Genomic DNA, 24,927 nt, shown 5'->3' with positions numbered 1-24,927 from the left:
GAGTAAAAACTTCCTTCTCGGCTTCTGTTGCTCAGATGTCAGTAAGGAACAGAAAAAAGAGTTTATTTTGAGACTGCATTCTTCGGCGCGACTTTTGCAAAGAGCTCTGCTCCAAAAGCAGGCTCCTCACCACAGGACAGCATTTACAGACGCGGCGACGTCTGGCCGGCTTTAGTCCAGGTTCGGGGTGACAGTCCCGAAACGCGACACCGGCCGCACTCAGCGTGTCAGACGGTGGGCGGAGACCGACCTTAACCCCCAGTGCCCTATGAGAGGGGTGGGGCCGAGTTGCTTCCAAAGCACATGCGCAGAGAGCCTGTTTCCAGGCACCTAGCTGGGAAGGGGCGCAGCCCGCGCCGAGGCCTGGGAGATCTACTGCGTACGCAGGCGCACTCAGCGATCTTCCGCTTCTTTGAGCCCTCCGCCCCCGCAGGCCCGGGGTGGGACGTGGAGGGGAGTGGTGCGGTGTTAGGAGTGAGCGTAAATGTAGCGAGAAGGTGTGCGTCTCGCAAGCCCTTCACAGCCGTAGCCGTCGTCTCTGATCCGCAAGAGTCATGCTATCCAACACCGGGTAAGGGGATGGAGCGCCACGGGGAGACAGAGACCTGGGCAGGCGGAGCGCGTGGCTTGGTGGGTGGCGGAGCGGAGTGCCCGGGTGGGCCCGGCTCGGGTGGTGGGAGGGTAAATGAAGCCATTGCAGAGTCGTGCGGCGCTCGGGAACTCTGGTCCACGTCGGGCACAGTGTGCCTGCAGTCTGCGGTAACGGGCGAAAAGTAACCCAAAGTTGTGTACTGCATGGTAACCCCCCCACCCCGCCCAAACCCGTTGCGGTCGAGTTGATTCCGACTCATAGCGACCCTATAGGACAGGGTAGAACTGCCCCCCAAGGAGTTCCAAGGAGCGGCTGGCGGGTTCGAACTGCTGACGTTTTGGTTAGTGGCCTGAGCTTTTAACCAGTGCACTACCAGGGCTGGTACTGCAGGGAAACATGTCGTTATTTTTTTTATTCCAGAATTGTACGTGCGGAAAAAGTGGAGAATCATTAAGGTTCTTGAGCTTTTCCCCATGACATTTCACCTGGAACCTGCATGCTGTCAGCCGCGTAGTTCCCAGGCCGGAATGTTTGCGTTCAGGTGAAAGCGTGCAAGTTCTACGTGAAAGGTTGTGGGTAACGTTCAGCTTGGCATGGGATGTTTTAAAAGTGATTTTCAAATTAGTAAAATAAATTGAAGTAATCATAAAGTGAGTGTATCTTGGAGCTGAGTGACATGTCTATTCTGTCATTTGCGTGAAACATACAGGCACGCGGTCAAAAGACTTAATTTAAAAGGGAGCGGTAAAAAGTGAGTCTCCCAGACCCTCCAGTTACTTTGTTAGGTTTCCAGATATTCCACACATTTATACATTTCGTACACACCCTAAGCACACACATCACCGTGAAAAATAGTAGTAGCACATTGCCTTCCGTAATTCCAGCTGTGCTCTGTAGGTAAAAAATGTTCGTTCTCACTGAAAAAATTAATTATAGATCAAATGTTTTCAGCTGGTAGAATATATTAGGATGAAAGGTCAAAAAAAAAAAAAAAAAAAAGACGGTGATGTTTCATGAAGCATAAGGCTAGTAAATGACCTTCAGGTTGTACCTTTTACCCAGCTGACATAAAGAGCACTCAGCCTTGGCTGTCAGGTTATGAAGACAAGTAGGCCTTAATTATTTAAACACTTGTAAACGTTTTTGTCCCATAATGAAATTTTTCTTCAGAGTACCCAATAACGTGTCTCATATCGATGATGAGCCCCACCAAAACCTAACTCATGAACAATTGTTTGTTTTTGGATAATTTCTTTTAAGTGCTAGTATTCATTGTAGAAAATTTGAAAAATACTGAAGAGCATAAAGAATATGATAAAAATTATTCACAATGCTGCCACTCAAAAGTCAGCCTTGTTAACACTTTTTCTGTGGAAAAGTGTACGTGTAGTTTATTTTATTAATTCCTCATTTCTCTTTAAGATTTATTTTGTGTTTGAGCAGATTTTGTTTACCAAATCATGCATGGCTGGCCAACTGCAGTTGTAATAAATAATTTTTAAATCATTGTGCAATGGGAGTGTAATGGAGTTATTAGCTACCAGATGGGTGGGAGTGGGGTTCAAGTAACATTTCACCAAGGAGGAAATACATATATTGTGAAAACGTGCATAATTTCCTGATAAAAAACCAAACCCATTGGTCATTGAGTCAATTCCAACTCGTGATAAAAAAAAACCCAGTGCCATCGAGTCAATTCCATACTGGTTAGTAAATAAAGCTTTGAGATTTCTAATAAGGTCACATTTGTTCTGTTGTAGGAAGCTAGCAGGATGTACCCTTTTCATCACAGGTGCCAGTCGTGGCATTGGTAAAGCTATTGCATTAAAAGCAGCAAAGGATGGAGCGAATATTGTCATTGCCGCGAAGACTGCCCAAGCACACCCCAAGCTTCCAGGCACAATCTATACTGCTGCTGAAGAAAGTGAGTGAGTGTGACAATGCCATTTCCTAAAATGTACTCCCACCGGTTTCAATACGTAGAGAATTTGCTAGCGAATTGTTTTAGCCATATGAAAGCTACCTTGAAAATAATTTTATGATTAAGGAAGTAAGCAGGTATTCTTTCTCACTTGAGAGCTGTGGTTTTGAACCTTTTTCTCCTTCAGCACATTTGAGTGATAACAAGAGAATTCCCTTAGAAATCCTGTCTTCGGTGGCGTAGTGGTTAAGTGCTACAGCTGCTAACCAAAGGGTCGGCAGTTTGAATCCACCAGGCGCTCCTTGGAAACTCTATAGGGCAGTTCTGCTCTGTCCTATAGGGTCGCTATGAGTCGGAACCGACTCAACGGCACTGGGTTTTTTGGGGGGGGTTTTCTAGGGCAGTGGTTCTTGGATGGGAGTGGGGGGTGAAAATGAAGTGGAGAGGATAGAACCTGGGGGTGGATGGTGTAAACACTCTGAAAAAGCTTTTCATGTTATTTATTCTCTGCACAATTTGTAAGTCCTTATTTTAATACTTTAAGCTCCTCAACATTTATCGCATGCTTATATTCAAGGCATCGTGCTAGGCATCATGCCAGAAGAGAAGGCCCCAAGAGAATGATTTTATGGTTTAAAAATTCAACTTCAGCTAATCTTGCTAGTTTTGTTAGTTATGATAATAGTGTTGTGGTTATATTAGGGAAATGCATATGAAGTATTTATGAGTGAAACGATTCCTGGGATTTGTTTTAAAGTACACCAGAAAAAAGCAAAAAAGGGAGGGAGAGAGAAATTAAACAAGTTAAACAACTGGCAGAGTATTAGTAATCATTTAAGATAGGAGATGGCTTCATGGTCCTGTTCAATATACTATTCTTTATGGTTTTCTATATTTTTTGAAATTCGTAGTAAAAAGTTTTTTTTTTTTAATTACATTACCCTCCTTTTTTTGCTTTTTAATAGAATTTTTAAAAAAGTTAATGTATCTCTTTTTGTTTTTTTATGGAGTTGTCCTGGCCAGTCTGAAGCTGGATGAGCTAGCCAATCTGTCCTACTTTAAGGGTAGAGTCCCTTGTGGTTGTAAGACAGTTGTTTCTGTGAAAGTAGGATACTTTTTTCCCCTTTAACCGTTGTATCAGAATGAAAGATGTAACATTTGAATGCTAGAATGCCTTTTTGTTTGTTTATCCTTTGTAGTTGAAGCAGCTGGAGGAAAGGCCTTGCCATGTGTTGTTGATGTGAGAGATGAACAGCAAATCGAGGACGCAGTGGAGAAAGCAGTGGAGAAATTTGGAGGTAGTGCCTTAAAACGGACATAATTATTGAATATCGGGTAAAATATAAGTGTGAGTATAACTAGGTTTTAATTAAAAAAGTGGTTTTATTTTTTCAATTTTTTCAATTTTCTGAGTCTTTAGAATACAGCCGGAGCTGAGTATTTGCTCACACAGAAGGATCATATCATACCACCTGATGACTTTTCTTTTTAACTGTTAGAAATTATTTTGAATGCTATAACAAGTCCGTCTCCCAAAATAAAGTTACCCACTTTTAGGACCTTGAAAATAACATACACCCAACCAAGTGGTTCCCTAGGTCCCGTCCGCTTAAACCAAAAAACCAAACTTACTGCTGTCGAGTCGATTTTGACTCATAGCGACCGTATAGGACTGAGTAGAACCACCCCGTAGGTTTTCCAAAGCTCTAAAGCTTTATGGAGATAAACTGCCACATCTTTCTCAAGTGGAGCTAGTGGATTTGAACCATCAATCTTTTGGTTAGCTGCTGAGCACTTTAGCTATTGTGCCACCAGGGCTCCTTCCTATCTGCTTACCTCTTCCCAATTGAGGTAACCATCATCTGATGACTTTTTGATATCTAACGGGAAAAGGGAAACCCTGCTGGCGTAGTGGTTAAGTGCTACGGCTGCTAACCAAAAGATCCGCAGTTTGAATCTGCCAGGTGCTCCTTGGAAACCCTCTGGGGCAGTTCTACTCTGAGTAGAACTATGAGTTGGAATTGACTCAACGGCACTGGGTTATACAAAGAATAGTTATCAAGACCATGCAGAAACACAGGGAAATGTTTGACATACTTTTGTATTTTACTATTTTTATTTAACATTATTTCGCTGAGCATATAAATATAAGCAAAGTATATCGTATATGGGTAGAGACTGAATACAATAGATAGAAATGATACTTACGGGTCACCAAAACAAACTTGATCTCCTCTGATGATTTACCAGGGATTGAAACCCTAGGTCTCTTCTCTTTTCCCAGTTCCTAAGACCAGAAAAGAGCCCCTTCCTTTAAGTGAGGGGCCTTGGTGTTCTTGGAAGGAGGGCAGGCATTAGAAAGATGCTAGAGAAAAGGGAAGACATTAAGGAAGTTGACCTAAGGTTCTTGAAGACAGGGAGGGAAGACTAGGAGGTAAGAGTAGAGCAGATATAGAGAAGCTATAAACCTTAAGGACTAAACCTCCTTACAGTTTCACAGGGTGCTCTCGTGATTGGCTGTCTCCACTGAGACAGTGAAAATCATTTGGGTGCTGTTGTAACATAGCTACCGAGTTTTACATTGACATATTGGTCGGTCATATTATCGAAAAGTATTTGTGCATCAAGCAATTGAAGCAAATAAAATGAGGGTTCAACTATATAGAGTAAATGTTTTTGTTTCCTTTTGTGATAAAGTAAATTATAACAAAATGAAGTTGAGTATTTTGAAAACAGGAATTGATATTTTGGTGAATAATGCCAGTGCTATTACCTTGAGCAACACGTTGGATACCCCTACAAAGAAAGTGGATTTGATGATGAGCGTCAACACCAGAGGCACCTACCTTACGTGAGTTAGAAATAAGAGTTGTGGGGGGAATGTTGCAATGTTTTCTCAGAGAACTTGTTGGTAAACAGAGTTGAACCAGGTTAGCAGTACAGTTTAAAACCTGATCAATCCCTGTAAAGGCCTCAGTGCTCCAAGTCAGTAGATAGTGTTTTAAATAAGTAGTTGTATTTAGAGCGCCTTTTCTCTGTGAATACAATAAAGACTAACATGTAGCTTGAGCATTTTCAAATATTTTGCATGAATACATATATGGATGCCCTGTCTTTTATTATCTTCTGATTGCTCAAGCCAGCAAGCCTTGCCTTTTTCTGATAAGAGTTTGAGGTATGTAAATAACAGTAAGCTTATATGACTCACACTTTAATACAACTGACAAAAAGGCTAATGCCATCTTGGGCAATATCAGGGGAAATGTAGAATATAGAATTAGAGAATATAGTTCTGGTTTTTCTGGATTAGACAGTCCACTTTTTCATTTATTTGTCCATTTATTTACCCGCAGTTTCTGTCATTTTTCATGTGGTTGTGAGGCCAGACAGCACCACTCCCATCTCCTGTAACTTTCTAGCTTGTGACCTTGGGCAAGTAACTTAACCTCTTGCAGACTGCTAAAAAGGGGATAATAAAGTAGTCATTGGGTTGATCATGAAGATTAAGTGTGTTGTGTTTGTTCTGCAAAACTTGACACTGACAATGTTAAAAAATTTTTCGTTAGTTACTTACATTCAAATTTTATTAGTTGTCTACATTTAAAACATCAAGAGATTTATATGAAAATCCAGATTTCTGACTTTTCTTGAAATACTGGGAAATCTGGTCACATATAGACAACATTCCCATGTGGCAATAGTCAGCTCCTATAGCCTAATGGCTGAGTATCGGCTGCCTTCTTAACTGGGCCCTGAGCTCCACTGTTTTTTGGAAGCTGAGGTCAGGCCAAAAAATGACCATTTATCATTGTGCTTGCATTGTTGTTTTCCTTATAAGACAAATACTTCTCATACCCACGCCTCTATCCAAAGTGGGAAAATCAAGCATATGCCAAGAGAGCCATATGTTCAAGTAAAATGGGAGAGCTTCTTTGTAGATGGTGAGGCATACTTCTACAAACTTAATATGCAAAGGATCTCTTTTGAATGGAAACTGTGGTGATTCAAACCATAGTAGGAGCTATGGCAGGCATATAGAAAAGATTGTGATGAAAAACAATACATTCAAAACATTACTTACATTCCAGTAGGTTTTTTTTTTTTTTTTATCTTCAAATAAAACAAGCACTCCTGCTATGTGATGCAGTTACATGTTTCATGAAAAAATTATCTGGACATCAATCTTTTACAGCTGGCAAGTTTATCAAAGAATTTTGATTGAATGTAACATTTATTTAAACAGTCTTTAAAAATATCAACCAGGAATACTATTGCTCAGCATGTTGAATTAAGGCTTCAAAGGGCACCTTGTGTAAAAAAGTAAAATTATTTGTGGCGGTTTCTATTGCAGAAGATGAAGGCACAGATATAAATATGCCATCTACTTAGTTATATTTCTGTACGATGTCAGGAGATTTTGATGTGATTAAAAAGTTTTTAGACTCAGTACCCATGACATGAACAACATCAAGATGACTTACTGTTAGGCAAGGAGAAAAGTTTTGGAAGGTATAAAGTACCTTTGTCAAAATTGGTAATCATAACTATAGACAGTATTACTGATATGGTCAGCATTACCTTTGGACTTGTTAAAATCTAATGTGGAAATGTTTTGTAAGGGTGCAAAAATTAAGTTTGTTCCTTATATTCTTTACTTAGCAGTTGCTTCTTGCTAAAAAGTTAAACACGGACTATATTGTTAGTACTGAGCACTAAATATACTTCCATGGTTTGAACTACAGACAGTTGAGTGCTTTACTTGTACTGAATACAAACATGATCACCTGCTCTGTGACAAGGTGGGGTGGCCATAGCTTATTATTGAAGAGATTTTGTTTTATAATTTGAAATAAATCAACTCTTTTTGCCACTCAAGAGAAAATTCCTCACTCAGTTCCCAACCAGCCAAGCAAAGATTGGATCAAGAACTTGACCTTTTTAGTTGACATTTGACTTATGTAAACACAAATATGTGATTCTCTCTGCTCATTCCTTGTGAAGTTGTGTCTTTGAAATATCTATTTGGCAAGCACAACCTGGCTCACTTTCCTATACTGAGGTCATTTTCCAGAAATGAAAGTGATGGCCTAAGCCCCATTCCTACAATTGTAGATTTGAAGGTTCAATTCAAAACAAAACAAAACATACTGATTCTAGACTATAGGAAAATGAACTAACTTGTTCAGTGAGTGCTATTAGTATGGTTGAAGAACTACAAATGGAAGTTATGAGTAGGGCACTAAAGTATTAAAAACTATGAGTATGTTGGAATAACAGATCTACAAATATTTTAGGAAGAGATATCCTTAATAATAAAAACGCTTGTGCAAAAGATTCTATTCATTTTTGAAGGTTCCTACATTTATGAACAGCTATTTTTTTTTATAAATACAACTAAATATTGCTCCCAATAAAAGTCATGTTATAGTTCCAAACGAAAGACCTAACATTGCTTTTTGGGGCCAAACAAAAAAGGTGTCAGGTTTTTGACCTTTTGTGAAAGATATAAGCTATGAAAGAAAATTTCATAATGAAATATTTCCATTGTAATTTGTTTTTTTATTTTTAATTTAATATATAATATCCAGTATTATATGTCTGTGTCATGTTACATGCTTTTAAGAGTTCAATAATGAAGTTTGATTGTATTTCTGAATAGTTGATTTTTCTCACACCCAGCCCATTTTATTTCTGTATTCCAATGCCCTTTAGGCCTTTAAGTTTGCAACCCATGGTTAAGCCACATAGTTCATATAAAAGTAATAAGTACAATGCCTCGTACATAGTAAGCTTTCAATAAACTTAATTATTTTATTAAGCTGAGGGTATTAGTATCTAAGCATGGTGCTAAGAAATGTTCAGTGTGATTTCTAAGACAAGGCATGTTGCTGGGAAAAATGCACCTGATGTAGGATTACTAACACTGAGGACCAGGTAGGCAGACTGCAGGTGGAAAGGTTTTGTCTAGTAGATCAAAGGAGAAGCTCATATTTATAATGTAAATGAAATGAGCTCTTTCTTTTGAGTTTAAAATATGGTCTTACTGCCTGGAATAGATGTAGTTTGTTTCCTGTTGATGCTTTGAAATGCCATTTCTCTGTTGTAGTGAAAATCAGCTATAATATTGTTTACCCTCCCCCTGCGTCACTCCCATAAAAATGAGGCGCCTTTGGAAATGAAAAACAATATGTACAAAAAACCTTCTAGTGATATTGATTGTATTTGGTTTTTAAGCTTGAAAAGATGTAACAACAGTGTTGTACATTTGGTAATAAAAAAAATGATTTGAAAAAAGAATGGACTAGTTCAAAGTCCTGGGAGTCACTGATTATAACATAAAGCTATAATATAATTGAGCTATACTATTGTTTTAGCTTAACATTTAAAATTTTGAAAGTACTGGACTTGATTCTTTTGTAAAATAAGTTGCCTCCCTCTTGTTAGCAAATTAAATTTGGGAATGTCCTGGGAGTTATGTTACTAAATTCTAGCTCCATTGTAGTAGGACTACTGCACCTACTAAGATGAGAGAAATCCGCACATGTAATACTAATAATAAACCAACCAATTGCCGTTGAGTCAATGCTGACTCGTAGTGACCCTATAAGACAGAGTAGAACTGCCCCGTAGGGTTTCAAAGGAGCCTCCAGTGGATTTGAACTGTCAGCCTTTATGGTTAGCAGCCATAGCTCTTAATCACGATGCCACCAGGAATAGTAAGAATAGCCATTGTTTATTTCATGCTTAGTATATGCATTGTTAGAAGTACCTCATGTATATCATGGCATTTTAACCCTCTGGACAGTACTCTATGGTTGCTGGTATTGCCAACATTGCAAATGAAAAAAACTGAGGATTAGATTGCTATATAATTTGCCCTCGGTCCAGCAATTAAGAGGGCAGGATCAGGATTTGAACCCAAGTCTGTGTGACTTGGACACTTACGTTCTTTACCACAATGCTGACTGACAAGTACAGTAACTGTTACCGAAAACTTTGTGTATATCTTGGGGAGGGGAGTGTTTGAGAAGGTTGTGGTTGAGGATAACCTCAGTTCGGCTTTAGGTAATATGTCATGGATTTGATTATTTTCACCAACTAGAGCATCTTGTCTGGCCAGCAAGCGGAGATTGAAGAGATGTAGATTAGTTGCATTTTCTATCTTCATTCTAGGATAGTAAAAACAAACAAACATACCCTACAGATTATAGAACAAGTTCAGTTTCCCCAAAAACCCACTGCCTTCGAGTCGATTCCCACTCATAGCGACCCTATAGAACAGATTAGAACTGCACCATAGAGTTTCCAAGGAGCGCCTGGCAGATTTGAACTGCCGACCTCTTTGGTAGCAGCCGTAGCACTTAACCACTATACCACCAGGGTTTCTGAAATAGGAGTGGTTTAAATACAGCTTTAAAAAAGTGAGAAGATGTTAGAAAGGTATTAACTTGATTTATGTTTTCTTTTGCTTTCAGATCTAAAGCGTGTATTCCTCATTTGAAAAAGAGTAAAATTGCTCATATCCTCAACCTCAGCCCTCCGCTGAACCTAAATCCATTGTGGTTCAAACAGCACTGTGGTAGGTGGTAGGGCGAGGGGATGGTGTGTTTGGTTAATTTATTTTTAATTAAATCAGCATATCGATGATATAATAAAATCTGTACATAGCATTCAACATTGAATGTTCTATGCAAAATCAGTAGTATTTCGGAAAGTAATTTTTATCTGTAATTTTAAAAATTGAGATATATTTTGCATTCAATACAACACATAGGTCTTAATGGTACAGTTTGATAAATGTCAAAACTTGTATAACCAACACCCAAATCAGGAGAATGGATTTCCATCACCTCAGAAAACTCCCTCATGTCCCTTTCCAGTCAATAAAATGGATGCATTTTATTGTGTGTAATTTATGCCTCAATAAAGTTGGTTAAAAACTATTCATGCAATATCTTACCATTCAAACAAAGTAATGATTTAAGGTGAGTCATCTAAGGAGGCTTGGTTGCACAATGGTTAAGCACTTGGCTGCTAACCAAAAGGTTGGCAGTTTGAGCCTACCAGCTCCTCCTGGCAATTTGCTCCTATAAAGATTTCAGCCTAGGATACCCCATGGGGCAGTTCTGCTCTGTCCTAAAGGGTTGGTATGGGTCAGAATCAGCTTGATGGCACACAACAACAACAAGCTAAGTAACAAGATTTATGTGTAGATGCCCACTTAAAAATAGCTGTGTCAGACATGGCAGGGCATATTTCAACAAGATTTTGAAAGACATTTAGCATAGGAACCAATAAAACAGAACTAAAAAAAGGTCTGTTTTAACTGACTAGGTTCAAATTTGCAACTGTTTTACTGGTAGTAGTTTTCCTGTAAGTGATCACTTTCATTCTTTAAAAAGAAAAGAAAAAGCAGGTTAAGAAACAATAATGTATCTTATCCGCATAATATTAAGAAAAGTCAAAGTTTATTACTGTCTTTTTTCTTAGAATGGAAGTATGTAAGAGTAGTTCGTTCTTATGCAGCTACTTCCATATAGATATTCTTTTAGAAAGAGTACATTTTAAAAATTATATCTTAAGTATTTTACGTTATTGAAGAGAATTCTGAAAAAATACATCAGGAAGGAACTAGTAAGAAAGAATTTGTTATCTATACTCACAAATTAACGTGTTTTAAAATTGTTTCTTTGTGGTTTCATGTAGCTTATACCATTGCTAAGTATGGTATGTCTATGTGTGTACTTGGAATGGCAGAAGAATTTAAAGGCGAAATTGCAGTCAATGCATTATGGCCTAAAACAGGTATGTTCTTTAAAAATTTGTTTATTGGATTCTCCCTTATTGTCCTTGACACTCTTGAGGTGCATCTTGGGTGGCATGGGGTGGGGGTGAGTAGACTGTCAACAGTAACCTCAATCTGTGTGTCAGGAAAGAAGTCAAACTTCTTATTATCCAGCATAAGACCTTTTTGTCTTCTGTTTTAGTCTTAGTTCTATAATTAAACGTTTATGGGTAGTACTGATAGCGTAGGTTATGTGTGATTTTATATGTGTTCCTTGTTGATCTTACGGCATTTTGTGTGTGTTTTTAGAAGAATTATGTGGAGGGATTTAGATTTAGGTAGCCATGATTCTAGGTCCTGCAAGGTATAGAGGCCGGGGAAATGAAGGGCTGTCAGTGAAGATTCATGGGGCACCAAGATAGGAGAACTTGGTTGTTGCAGCCAGGTCTTCAGTCACCATCTTTCTTTTCTTCTAAGGACTCTAGGAGTCAGTTTTCTTAAATTCTTTTCTTCTGCACTTTGACCAAGACATTTTCCTCCCTTGCCCACTGTGGGATCAGAACCGTGTTTTATGTTTTCTCTTCTGCTTCTGTAGCAGACACAATTCTTTTAAGATTTTCTGAAGATTGATATTCTTTACAAAGGGAAAGATATGCACCCAGTGGGAAAAAAAATGCATCTACAGTGTTTTTCATACTACATGTCAGGACTCATTGGTGAGGCATGAAATCAATTTAGTATAGGGAGGGATTGATATAGTGGGTAGCAGTCAGAGTTGTGTTTTTTTCTAATAGAGTAGAATAGAAAATATCAGTGCAGTGCATATAGTAAGGATCAATATTGTTTCATAAGCCCTTATACGTGTGTGTATATATGTATATATGTTCGTATGCGGCTGTACTTCTCTTATACTTGTCACTTGCCATTTTTTGTTTTTCTCCAAACATTCATTGAGACTCTATATGCCAGGCACAGTTCTTTGCACTATTCATTCATTTATAAATCATTTTATTCATTTAGCAGATAATTTACGAAGTGTCTACTGTGTGCAAGACACTAGGGCTACTAAGATGAATGTGGTGTAGTCCTTTCACTCAAAGAGTTTACCATTTAGTGTGAGGTATGAAGGAGTTTCTTACAAGCATTTGCACTTATTCCTTCTCTTCTTTCCCCCACTCTCCCCTAAAGTATAGGTCTTTAAGATCCTGGGGGTAACAAAGTTGAAAAAAAAAAAAAAAAAAAACCTAGTCTACCTCTAAGAATTTTAGATTTTATTCATACAGTGAAGATTTATTAGCTACTATTATCTGCCCAAATTCTGTTCTAGTTATTTAAGATACATCAGGGAACTTAACAGACAAATCCCTGCCCTTTTGGAACCTATAGTCTAATTTGGAGAGATATAATAAATAATACATAATGAATAATAAAGTATATAGTATGCTAGAAGGTGATGAGTGCTATAGAAGAGATAGAACAGGATAAAGAGATGGGAGTCTCAGGTGTTAGGGAGGGTGGGTTACAATTCTTCAGTAGGGTGAAAAGACTTGGCCTTTTTGAGAAGATATCATTTGAGTATATGCTTGAAGAACACGAGGGAGTTAGCCATGCAGATATGATAGCCACGGGGTACAAGAGGGAAACACATTGAAGACAGAGAACTAGCCAGTACAAAGGTCTTATGGTGCAACCTGCCTGGCATCATCAAAGAACAGAGAGAAGTCCAGTGTGGCTGGAGCAGAGTGGAGAGGGGGAGAGTAGTAGGAAATGATGAGATGATGTCCAAGGGGAAATGGGGGTCAGATGTCATGGGGCCTTGTCAAGACTTGAGCTTTTACTCTGCATGAAATGGGGCACTATTGCAGGGTTTTGAGCAGAAGAGGGACTTGATCAAACTTAAAAGTTCAAAGGATCTCTCTGGCTGCTTGTTGAGAATAGATTTTCATGGGGCAAAGGCAGAAACGGAAGCAGGTTGAGAGGTATTGCAGTAGTCTTGGCACAATATATTGGTGGCTTTCATTGGGTGATGGCAGTAAGTATGGGAGAAGTAGTTGGATTCTGATATGTTTTGAAGGTAGAACAGAATCTGCTGATGCATAGAGTGTGGGCTTGTTGGATGTGGGATGTAGGAGAAAAAGAAGAGTTAAGGATGACTTCAAGGTTTTTGGCTTGAGTAACTGGAACAGTGGAGTTGCCATCCCCTGAGAGGGGGCGAGCTGCATATGGAGCAGGCTGGGGAGCACGGTTAGGCCTTCACTTTGGGGCATTGAGTTTGAGCATCCAAGTGGAGATGGTCAGTCTGGAGGTCAGGAGAGAGGTCTAGGCTAGACTTAGAAATTTTGGGGTTATCAGAAATAGATGGTATTTAAAGCCACAAGACTAGATGATATCACCTAGTGTGTGAATAAAGGAACAGAAAAAACTATTAAGAGATTGGGAAGTCAAGTAAAAAAAGTGTTTCAAGGAGGAGGGAACATGATCAATTGCACCCAATGCTGCGGTTAGTTTATATGAGATAGGGAGTGACCGTCCAGTTTAGCAGTTTTTACTTCTCCGTCACATCATTTATGACATTTGTAATTAAATAATTACTTTTATAATTATTGTTTAATGTTTATCTCCCTTGCTGGAATGAATACTTCTTGAGGATAAGGACTGTGTTTGTTCATTTTATTGTAGCTATTTGATAAATAGTTGATGAATGAGTGAATGGATAAATGTGCAGTATGATTAACTTCTGACTAGTTCCAAACTAGATGTTCTGAATAAAGCTCATATAAGAAAGAGGGAGAACATTGTGTGACAGGGAACGTGGAGGACAGTGTTAGGATACCCAGGAGATATCAGCTGTCAAGATCTTTGCCTTAAGACATTCATGTGGCTAACAGATATAGGAGGAAATGCTGGTGATCAGTAGCCATTAGAGAAGTGCAAATCAAAACCACAATGAGATCCCATCTCACACCCGCCCCCCCATTACTAGCATTAATCAAAAAACCAGAAAATAACAAATGCTGGAAAGGCTGCTGGGAGATTGAAACTCTTAAACACTGCTGATGGGAATGCAAAATGGTACAACTTTTTAGAAATCAACATAGCACTTCCTTAAAAAGCTAGAAATAGAACTACCATATGATCCAGCAGTCCCACTCCTTGCAATATATCCTAGAGAAATAAGAGCCATTACATGAATAGACATGTGCACACCCATGTTCACTGCAGTATTATTCACAGTAGCAAAAAGATGGAAACAACCTAAGTGCCCATCTGCAGATGAATGGATAAACGAACTATGGTACATACACACAATGGAATATTACACAGCAGAAAGAACAATGATGAATCTGCAAAGCATCTCACAACATGGATGAATCTGGAGGGCATTAAAAAACCCCTTTGCCATTGAGTTGATTCCAACTCAGCGATCCTATAGTGACTCTATAGGGCAGAGTAGAACTGCCCCATGCAGTTTCCAAGGAGTACCTGATGGATTTGAACTGCTGACCTTTTGGTTAGCAGCCATAGCTCTTAACCGCTATGCCATGGGGGAGGGCATTATGCTGAGTGAAATAAGTCAATTATAAAAGGACAAATACTGTGTGAGACTACTACTGTTGAAACTCATGACAAGGAGGCAGGGCCAAGATGATGGAGTAGCCAGATGCGTCCGGTGATCCCTCTTACAACAAAGACCCAAAAAAACAAGTGAAATGATTATATTTATGACAAGGTTATAAATCAAAGGCAAAGTTAGAAAACACACTGAGTGGCAGGGAGAGGGAGAGACAGTTCAGAAGCAGAGTTTCTGGACTTGAATTGCTGGGACACCCCAGGCACCATTCCCGGGAGCAACTGCGGCAGGCTAGTAGTAGCGTTCAGCCACAGTTTCCTCAGAAACAGCCAGCTGCACAGTCTACTCACACCTCCGGAACCAGAGAATAACGGTGCTCTGGATAAAAGCTAAGTACTTATGTATATTTTACCACGCCCCATGCCCCAAAGCTGGCTTCAGTGACTGTTGATTTCCCTGGGCTTGAGATAGGTCCTGCTGAGTGCCCTGAGCCATTCTCCTGGCCTTGGAGAAGAAATAAATTCACAATTGGGGGAAAAGATAATTTGCCAGCTCCACTAACCTGGGGAGCTCAGGACAGAAGCAGCTCCTGTCCAGGCATAAATGGTCTGTGTACTTTGAATACCTTTCCCTGCTGCATGGACCTGTGTGGGCCTATTTCAGGAGAATAGGCCCTTGTTGGCAGACTGCAACTGTTTCAGCTGTGCAGTGGAGAGGTGGGTGTTTGATGTTTGACACTGCTTTCCTATTAAACAGAGTCTTCACCTACACACATCAGGGGCCTAAAGACTGGTGGCTCCGCTCAGGTCACCCAGCCACCCACGACTGGGGTCCAAGGATAATTGGTACCTCCCAGTCCTTACAGCCAAAAGCATTGGTTGCCTGTGGTCCGTCTGCAGAACCCAGCCACCTGTGCACTCTAGGGAACAGGGACGTGCTTTCCTCACAGACACTTGGGACGGTTGTCAGCCCCCTGCCTTATTCAGAGCATGACCCCGTGCTGCAACCAGGTAATGGTACCTACACCAATCACCCCTGCCCCTCTAAGACTGAAGGACAGAGCCTGTACCACACACTTGATGACCAGCTACCTGGACACCTGAGCTGAATCCATTCAAGAAAAGTGATTGGACTCCTAGGCTGATATGCCCGATAACAGCTGTAGCCATCTGGTGACAGAACATCAGAACTTCAAAGGCAAAAATAATCAAGCTAGCTCACTCAAGTGACCCATTTGGGCATATCAAAACAAAACAAAGCAAGAAGCTAGGATATAGTAAGCAAACAAAGTAAATTAATACAATAACTTATAGATGGCTCAGAGGCAACCGTCAATATCAAATCACATAAAGAAGCAGACCATAATCACTTCAACAAGCTCTCAAAACAAAGAATTAGGGGATTTTCTGGATGAAGGTGCCTTCCTGGAATTGCCGGATGCGGAATACAAAAGATTAGCATACAGAACTCTTCAAGACGTCAGGAACGAGATTAGGAAGGGGATCAGGCAATACGCAGAACAAGCCAAGGAACGCACAGATAAAGCAGTTGAAGAAATTAAAAAGCTTATTCAAGAACTTAATGAAAAATTTAATAAGCTGCAAAAATCCATAGGGAGACAGCGATCAGAAATTCAGAAGATTAACAATAAAATTACAGAATGAGACAACTCAATAGAGCAGCAGAATTGAGCAAGTGGAAGGGAGAATTGGTGAGATTGAAGATAAAGCACTTGGCACCAATATATTTGAAGAAAAATCAGGTAAAAGAATTAAAAAAAAAAAATGAAGCCGTAAGAATCATGTGGGACTCTTATCAACAGAAATAACCTATGAGCCATTGGAGTACCAAAACAGGGAGGGATAACAAAAAATACAAAGAGAATTGTCGAAGATTTGTTGGCAGAAAATTTAACTGATATCGCAAAAGATGAGAAGGTATCTATCCGCAATGCTTATCGAACTCCACATAAGGTATATCTTAAAAGAAAGTCACCAAGACATATTAAAATCAAACTTGCCAAAACCAAAGAATTTTAACAGCAGCTAGGGATAAACAAAAAGTCACCTATAAAGAGAGCCAGTGAGAATAAGCTCGGACTACTCGGCAGAAACCATGCAGGCAAGAAGGCAATGGGATGACTTATATAAAGCATTGAAGGAAAAAAATTGCCAGCCAAGAGTCATATGTCTAGCAAAACTGTCTTTCAAATATGAAGGTCAAATTAGGACGTTTCCAGGTAAACAGAAGTTTAGACAATTTGTAAAAACCAAACCAAAACTACAGGAAATACTAAAGGGAGTTCTTTGGTTAGAAAATCAATAATAGCAGGTATCAACCCAAGAGTAGGATACTGGATAGAGCAATCAGATGTCAGTCTAGATAGGGAAATCTGAAAATGAGTCAAGATTAAAAAAATGCTCAAAACAGGGAAACAGCGAGATTATTATGTAAAAGAAGACAACATTAAAACAATAAAGAGGGACTAAGAAATGTAGTCATAGATCATTCATATGGAGAGGAAGACAAGGTGATATAAAGAAATAAAAGTTAGGTTTAAACTTAGAAAAATAGGAGTAAATACTAAGGTAACCACAAAGGAAACTAACAGTCCTACTCATCAAAATAAAATACAAGAAAAAAATAGAGACTCAGCAGAAACAAAATCAATAATAACGAATAAGAGGAAAAGACTATATAACGATAACCTACTCAGCACAAAAAATTAAGTGGGAAAAAAACTGTCAACAACACACAAAAAAAGACATCAAAATGACAGCACTAAACTCATACCTATCCATAACTACGCTGAATGTAAATAGTCTAAATGCACCAATAAAGAGACAGAGAGTGGCAGAATGGATAAAAAAACATGATCCATCTATATGCTACCTACAAGAGACACACCTTAGACTTAGAGACACAAACTAAAACTCAAAAGGATGGAAAAAAATATATCAAGCAAACAACAATCAAAAGAGAGCAGGAATGGCAGTATTAATCCCTGACAAAATAGACTTTAAAGTTAAATCCACAAAGAATAAAGAAGGACACAATATAATGATTAAAGGGATAATATACCAGGAGGATGTAACCATATTAAACATTTGTGCACCCAATAACAGCACTGCAAGATCCACAAAACAAACTCTAACAGCATTGAAAAGTGAGATAGCTTCACAACTATAGTAGGAGACTCCAACACACCCACTTTCGGTGAAGGACAGAACATCCAGAAGGAAGCTCAATAAAGACACGGAAGATCTAAATGCTACAGTCAACCAACTTGACCTCATAGACATTTACAGAACACTCCACCCAACAGCAGCCAAGTATACTTTCTTTTCTACTGCACATGAAACATTTTCTAGAATAGACCACATATTAGGTCATAAAGCAAGCCTTAGCAGAAACCAAAACATCGAAATATTATAAAGCATCTTCTCTGACCATAAAAGTAGAAATCAATAACAGAAAAAAGCAGGGAAGAAAAATCAAACACTTCGAAATTGAACAATACCCTGCTCAAAAACGACTGGGTTATAGAAGACATGAAGGATGGGATAAAGAAATTCATAGAATCCAATTAGAATGAAAACACTTCCTATCAGAACCTTTGGGACACAGCTAAAGCAGTGCTCAGAGGTCAATTTATATCAATAATACACACATACAAAAAGGAGAAATGGCCAAAATCAAAGAATTATTCCTATAACTTGAACAAATAGAAAGAGAGCAACAACAACAACAACAAAAAAAACCTTGGGCACCAGAAGAAAGCAAATAATAAAAATTAGAGCAGAATTAAACGAAATAGAAAACAGAAAAACAATTGAAAGTGTTAACAAGACCAAAAGCTGATTCTTTGAAAAACTTAACAAGATTGATAAGCCATTGGCCAAACTGACAAAAGAAAAACAGGAGAGGAAGCAAATAACCCAAATAAGAAATGAGATGGGTGATATTACTACAGACCCAACCGAAATTAAAACAATCATATCAGATTACTACAAAAAATTGTCCTCTAACAAATTTGAAAACCTAGAAGAAATGGCTGAATTGCTAGAAACACACTACCTACCTAAACTAACACAAACAGAGGTAGAACAACTAAATAGACCCATAACAAAAGAGATTGAAAAGGTAGTCAAAAACTCCCAAGAAAAAAAGCTGTGGCCTGGACTGCTTCACTGGAAAGTTCTACCAAACTTTCAGAGTAAGAGTTACCACCACTATTACTAAAGGTATTTCAGAGCATACAAAAAGATAGAATACTCCCAAACTCATTCTATGAAGCCAGCATATCCCTATACAAAAACCAGGTAAAGACACCACAAAAAAAAAAATGCAGACCTGTATCCCTTATGAACCTAGATGTAAAAATCCTCAACAAGATTCTAGCCAATAGAATTTAACAACACACACAAAAAAATAATTCACCATGACCAAGTGGGATTCATACCAGGTGTACAGGAATGGTTCAATGTTAGAAAAACAAAACGTAATCCATCACATAAGTAAAACAAAAGACAAGAACCACATTATCAATTGATGTAGAAAAGCATTTGACAAAGTTCAACACCCATTCATGATAAAAGCTCTCAGCAAAATAGGAATAGAAGGAAAATTCCTCAACGTAATAAAAGGCATTTATACAAAGCCAACAGCCAACATCATCCTAAATGGACAGAGTCCAAAAGCATTCCGCTTGAGATCAGGAACCAGACAGGGATGCCCTTTATCACCACTTTTATTTAACATTGTGCTGGAGGTCTTAGCCAGAGCAATTAGGCTAGATAAAGAAATAAATGGCATTCAGATTGGTAAGGAAGAAGTCAAAGTATCTCTATTTGCGATGACAGGATCTTATACACAGAAAACCCTAAAGAATCCTCAAGAAAACTACTGAAACCGATAGAAGAGTTCAGCAGTGTATCAGGATACAAGATAAACATACGAAAATCAGATGGATTCCTCTACACCAACAGAAAGAACATCAAAGAGGAAATCACCAAATCGATACCATTTACAGTAGCCCCCAAGAAGATAAAATACTTAGGAATAAATCTTTACCAGAGACGTAAAACACCTATACAAAGAAAACTAGAAGATGCTACTACAAGAAACCAAAAGAGACCTACCTAAATGGAAAAACATACCTTGCTCATGGATGTGAAGACTTAACGTTGTAAAAATGCCTGTTCTACCAAAAACAATCTATAGATACAATTCCGACCTGAATTCCAGCAACATATTTTTTAATAAGATGGAGAAACAAATCACCAACTTTATATGGAAGGGGAAGAGGCCCCGGATAAGTAAAGCATTACTGAAAAAGAGGAACAAAGTGGGAGGCCTCACTCTACCTGATTTTAGAACCTATTATACTGCCACAGTAGTCAGAACAGCCTGGTACTGGTACAACAGATACATAGACCAATGGAACAGGATTGAGAATCCAGGCATAAACCCACCCACATATGAGCAGCTGATATTTGACAAATGCCCAAAGTCAGTGAAATGGGGAAAGACAGTCTCTTTAACAAATGCTGCTGGCATAACTGGATATCCATCTGCAAAAAATGAAGCAAGACCCATACCTCACACTATGCACAAGAACGATCTCAAAATGGATCAAAGACCTGAATATAAAATCTAAAATGATAAAGATCATGGAAGAAAAAATAGGGACAACACTAGGAGTCCTAATACACGGCATAAACGGTATATAAAACATTACGACAATGCAGAAGAGAAACTAGACAAGTGGGAGCTCCTACAAATCAAACATCTGTGCTTATCCAAAGACTTCACCAAAAGAGTAAAAAGATTACCTACAGACTGGGAAAAAGTTTTTAGCTATGACATTTCCAGTCAGCATCTGATTTCTAAAATGTACATGATCTTGCAAAAAGTCAACTACAGAAAGACAAATAACCCAATTAAAAAATGGGCAAAGGATAGGAACAGACACTTCACTAAGAAGACATTTAGGTAGCTAACAGATACATGAGGAAATGCTCAGGATCATTAGTCATGAGAGAAAAGCAAATCAAAACCGCAATGACATTCCATCTCACTCCAACAAGGCTGGCATTAATCAAAAAAACACAAAATAATAAAGAGATTTTGTGGAGAGACTGGAACTTATGCACTGCTGGTGGGAATGTGAAATGGTACAACCACTTTGGAAATTGATTTGGTGCTTTAAAAAGAAAAAAAGAAAAAATTAGAGCTGTCATACTGTCCAGCAGTCCTACTCCTTGGAATATATCCTAGAGAAATAAAAGTCTTTACACAAACAGATATATGCACACCCATGTTCATTGCAGCACCGTTTACAACAGCAAAAAGATGGAAGCAACCAAGATGCCCATCAACAGATGAATGGATAAATAAATTATGGTATATTCACACAATGGAATACTATGCATTGATAGAGAACAATGATGAATCCGTGAAACATTTCATAACATGGAGGAATCTGGAAGGCGTTATGCTGAGTGAAATAAGTCAGTTGTGAAAGGACAAATATTGTATAAGACCACTATTATAAGAACTCGAGAAATAGTTTAAACAGAGAAGAAAATATTCTTCCATGGTTACAAGAGTGGGGAGGGAGGGAGGGAGGGAGGGGGTATTCACTAATGAGATGTTAGACAACAACTATTTGAGGGGAAGGGAAAGACAACACACAATACAGGAGAGGTCAGCACAACTGGACTAAACCAAAAGCAAAGATGTCTCCTGAATAAACTGAATGCTTCGAAGACCAGCGTATCAGGGGCGGGGGTTTGGGGACCATGGTTTCGGGGACATCTAACTCAACTGGCATAATAAAATCTGTTAAGAAAACATTGTGCATCCCACTTTGTTGAGTGGCGTCTCCGGTCTTAAATACTAGCATCAGCTAAGCTAAGATGCATCAACTGGTCTCAACCCACCTGGAGCAAAGGAGAATGAAGAGCACCAAAGACACAAGGTAATTATGAGCCCAAGAGACAGAAAGAGCCACGTAAACAAGAGACTACATCGGCCTGAGACCAGAAGAACTAAATGGTGCCCGGCTATAACCGGTGACTGCCCTGACAGGGAACACAACAGAGAACCCCTGAGGTAGCAGGAGAGCAGTGGGGTGCAGACCCCAAATTCTCATAAAAACACCAGACTTAATGGTCTGACTGAGACTAGAAAACCCTGGTAGCCATGATCCCCAGACCTTATGTTAGCCCAAGACAGGAACCATTTTCAAAGCCAACTCTTTTGACAGGTATTGGACTGGACAATGGGATAGAAAATGATACTGGTGAAGAGTGAGCTTCTTTGATCACGTAGACACATGAGACTATGTGGGCAGCTCCTGTCTGGAGGAGAGATGAGAGGGCCAAGGTGGTCAGAAGCTGTCTGAATAGACATGAAAAGAGAGAGCAGAGGGAAGGAGTGTGCTGTCTCATTAAGGCGAGAGCAGCTAGGAGTATATAGCAAGGTTTATATAAATTTTTGTGTGAGAGACTGACTGGGTTTGTAAACTTTCACTTAAAGCACAATAAAAATAAGTAAAAAAAAAAAAAAAAACTCATGAAAAGGTTTGCTCACAAAAATAAACAATCTTTGTTGGTTATAAGGAAGGGGAGGAGTGGGAGGGAAAAACACTAAATAGACGATAGGTAAGTGGTAACTTTGATGAAGGGTAAGACAGTATACAATACTGGGGAAGCCAGCACAGCTTGTCCTAGTCAATGTCATGGAAGCGCCGTACACATGTCCAAACTCCCTGAGGGACCAAATTCCTGGGCTGAAGGCTCTAGGGACCATGATCTGGGGAAACATCTAGCTCATTTGGCATAACATAGTTCACAAACAAAATTTTCTACATTCTACTTTGGCGAGTAGCGTCTGGGGTCTTAAAGGGCGTGAGCGGCCACCTAAGATACTCCAATGATCTCATCCTGTCTGTAGCAAGGGAGAAAGAAGACAACCAAAGACATAAGGGAAAGATTAGGCCAAAGGAGTAATGGACCACAACTACCAAAACCTCCACCAGACTGAGTCCAGCACAACAAGGTGGTGCTTGGCGACTACCACCGACAGCTCTGACAAGGATTACAATAGAGGGTCCTGGACAGAGCTGGAGAGAAATGTAGAATAAAATTCTAACTCACAAAACAAACAAACAAACAAACTTATGGTGTGACAGAGAGTGGAGAAAACCCAAGAGTATAGACTTCTGGATGCTGTTATAGCTCAGTAATGAAGTCACTTCTGAGGTTTCACCCTTCAGCCAGAGATTAGACAGGCCCATGAAACTAAATGGGCAGGCCAGCCCAGGAGCAGGGACCAGATGGCAAGGGGGGGATAGGAAAGCCGCTACCCGAGGTCTAGAATGGGAGAGTGTTGACATGTAGTCATTGACAACCAGTGTCATAAAACAGTATGTGTATTAACCATTTAATGAGAAACTTGTTTGCTGTGTAAACCTTCATCTGAAGTACGATAAAAAAAAAAAAAATCTTTGCCTTAGCTTTGAGATGTTCCTTTTAAAAGGTTTAGTAGGCATCTTAGAACCAGTGGTATCAATTGGGTCCTAGACTTGATGACATAGTAAATCTGTTTACAATCTGATATTCCTTGAGACACATGGCATGCTGAATTTTGTGCAGGATACTTTTGAAACATAACAGGAGGGTTACGCAACTCAGATGAAAAGGTCAGGGAAGGAGGCTTTGTAATGAAGGTAAACAATTGAAATAAGACCTGAAGGGGATGTTGGAGTTAGCATGAAGGAGAATTGGGCAGGGTATTCCTGGCAGAGGGACTAGCATATGCAGAGTCTCTAATACGGGAAGATACACTGAGTTTGTTGGAAGTACAAGGAGTTTAGTATGATGTATGTATGATAGGGTATGGACTTGTTATTCCCACTGAATTTGAGCAAGTGCAAGTAGTTCAGGTTGACTGACTGGAATGTTGGGTGAGTGTGAGGGTGCGGTGAGAGATGGATGCATTAAGCCCCGCATCTTGTTTGCCAAACGTAAAAGCTTGAATTTTAACCAAAATTCAGTGAAGAGCCATTGAAGAATTGTTATAGCAGGAGAGCAATAATAAGCACAGGGAATAGGAGCAGTGAAATGATAAGGTTGGAAACAAGGTTTAAGAAATTTAATCTGGCAGTTGAATACAGACTAGTTTGTAAGATTGGAGAAAGGAGTCAGGAAAGCTAGCTAGACTATTGCATTATTTGTGAGTGAGTCAGTGAAAGTGGATTTGAGGAGGATATTCAGGTGCTTGGCTATTTGAGGGGCCTTTATTTAAAAAACACCCATTCCCTCTTCCTAGACTATGTAGAATGGCTCTCTCTTTATGCCTCCTGGAACCACAGGTAATCTCCCAACATTATTGCCTTTCAAAGGATGAGAAGATTTATAGTGTAACATAATCTACAACCAAAGCAGTATGCTGGCCCACTGCTTGTCCCCTCTGGGTGCTCCTTCTCCATACTGACTGTGTTGCTCTTCCTGAGTGTAGAATGTTCACCCTGCTGAAACACAACCAGAAAAGGGATCAGAGGGCAGATGTCTAGTAGTTTCACAGCATGAGGATCTCAGCCCCCCAACCAGCTCACCCCGAGGAATGTAATTTTTTGTAAGACCAGTTTCATGGTTCCTGCCAAAATGGAGGGAAGGGAAGACGGTTGAGGGTTGCTATTCAGAATACCTGCTGCCTCTTACTTCATTGATCTGAAAGTGTGGTAGAAGCAGGAGAGTCCACTTTTGGATGGCTCTCAGGTATGCTGGGGTGAGGAGTCTGGGAATGGCAGCTGCTGATCTTGGTAATGGCAGCAGAGAGAAAGATTACAAAAGGAGAGCAGTGGGATGCAGACCTCAGATTCTTGTAAAAAAAATCCAGACTTAATGGTCTGACTGAGACTAGGATGACTCCGGGGGTCATGGTGCCCAGACCTTCTGTTACCCTAAGATTGGAAACATTCCCAAAGCCAACTCTTCAGACAGGAATTGGAATGGACTATAAAACAGAAAATGATACTGGTGAGGAGTGAG

The 24,927-nt window shown here is 39.4% G+C and overlaps 1 protein-coding gene across 7 annotated transcripts in view; it reads left to right on the top strand.

Annotated features, from left to right (window-relative positions):
* Window positions 1-288: 288 nt before the first annotated feature.
* The window catches only part of HSDL2 (hydroxysteroid dehydrogenase like 2), a 68,454-nt gene continuing 43,815 nt past the window's right edge, over window positions 289-24,927 (top strand). For 3 of the 7 annotated variants that reach the window (XR_010323048.1, XR_010323049.1, XM_023545049.2), the window contains exons 1-7: window positions 289-571; window positions 1,013-1,133; window positions 2,353-2,516; window positions 3,713-3,811; window positions 5,250-5,364; window positions 9,989-10,092; window positions 11,220-11,318. Coding sequence is in view for 5 of the 7 variants with exons in the window: in XM_023545049.2 (XP_023400817.1) it covers window positions 304-571; window positions 1,013-1,133; window positions 2,353-2,516; window positions 3,713-3,811; window positions 5,250-5,364; window positions 9,989-10,092; window positions 11,220-11,318 (970 nt within the window). In the remaining 2 variants the exon portion in view is untranslated. Of the gene's footprint in view, window positions 572-1,012; window positions 1,134-2,352; window positions 2,521-3,712; window positions 3,812-5,249; window positions 5,365-9,988; window positions 10,093-11,219; window positions 11,319-24,927 lie in introns of those variants that run through there. The other 4 variants (XM_003407802.4, XM_064291607.1, XM_064291608.1 and 1 more) reach the window with 4 other exon arrangements.

The sequence above is a fragment of the Loxodonta africana genome, chromosome 9, assembly GCF_030014295.1.
Source record: "Loxodonta africana isolate mLoxAfr1 chromosome 9, mLoxAfr1.hap2, whole genome shotgun sequence".
NCBI lineage: Eukaryota > Metazoa > Chordata > Mammalia > Proboscidea > Elephantidae > Loxodonta > Loxodonta africana.
This window is presented reverse-complemented; position numbering and strand designations above follow the sequence as displayed.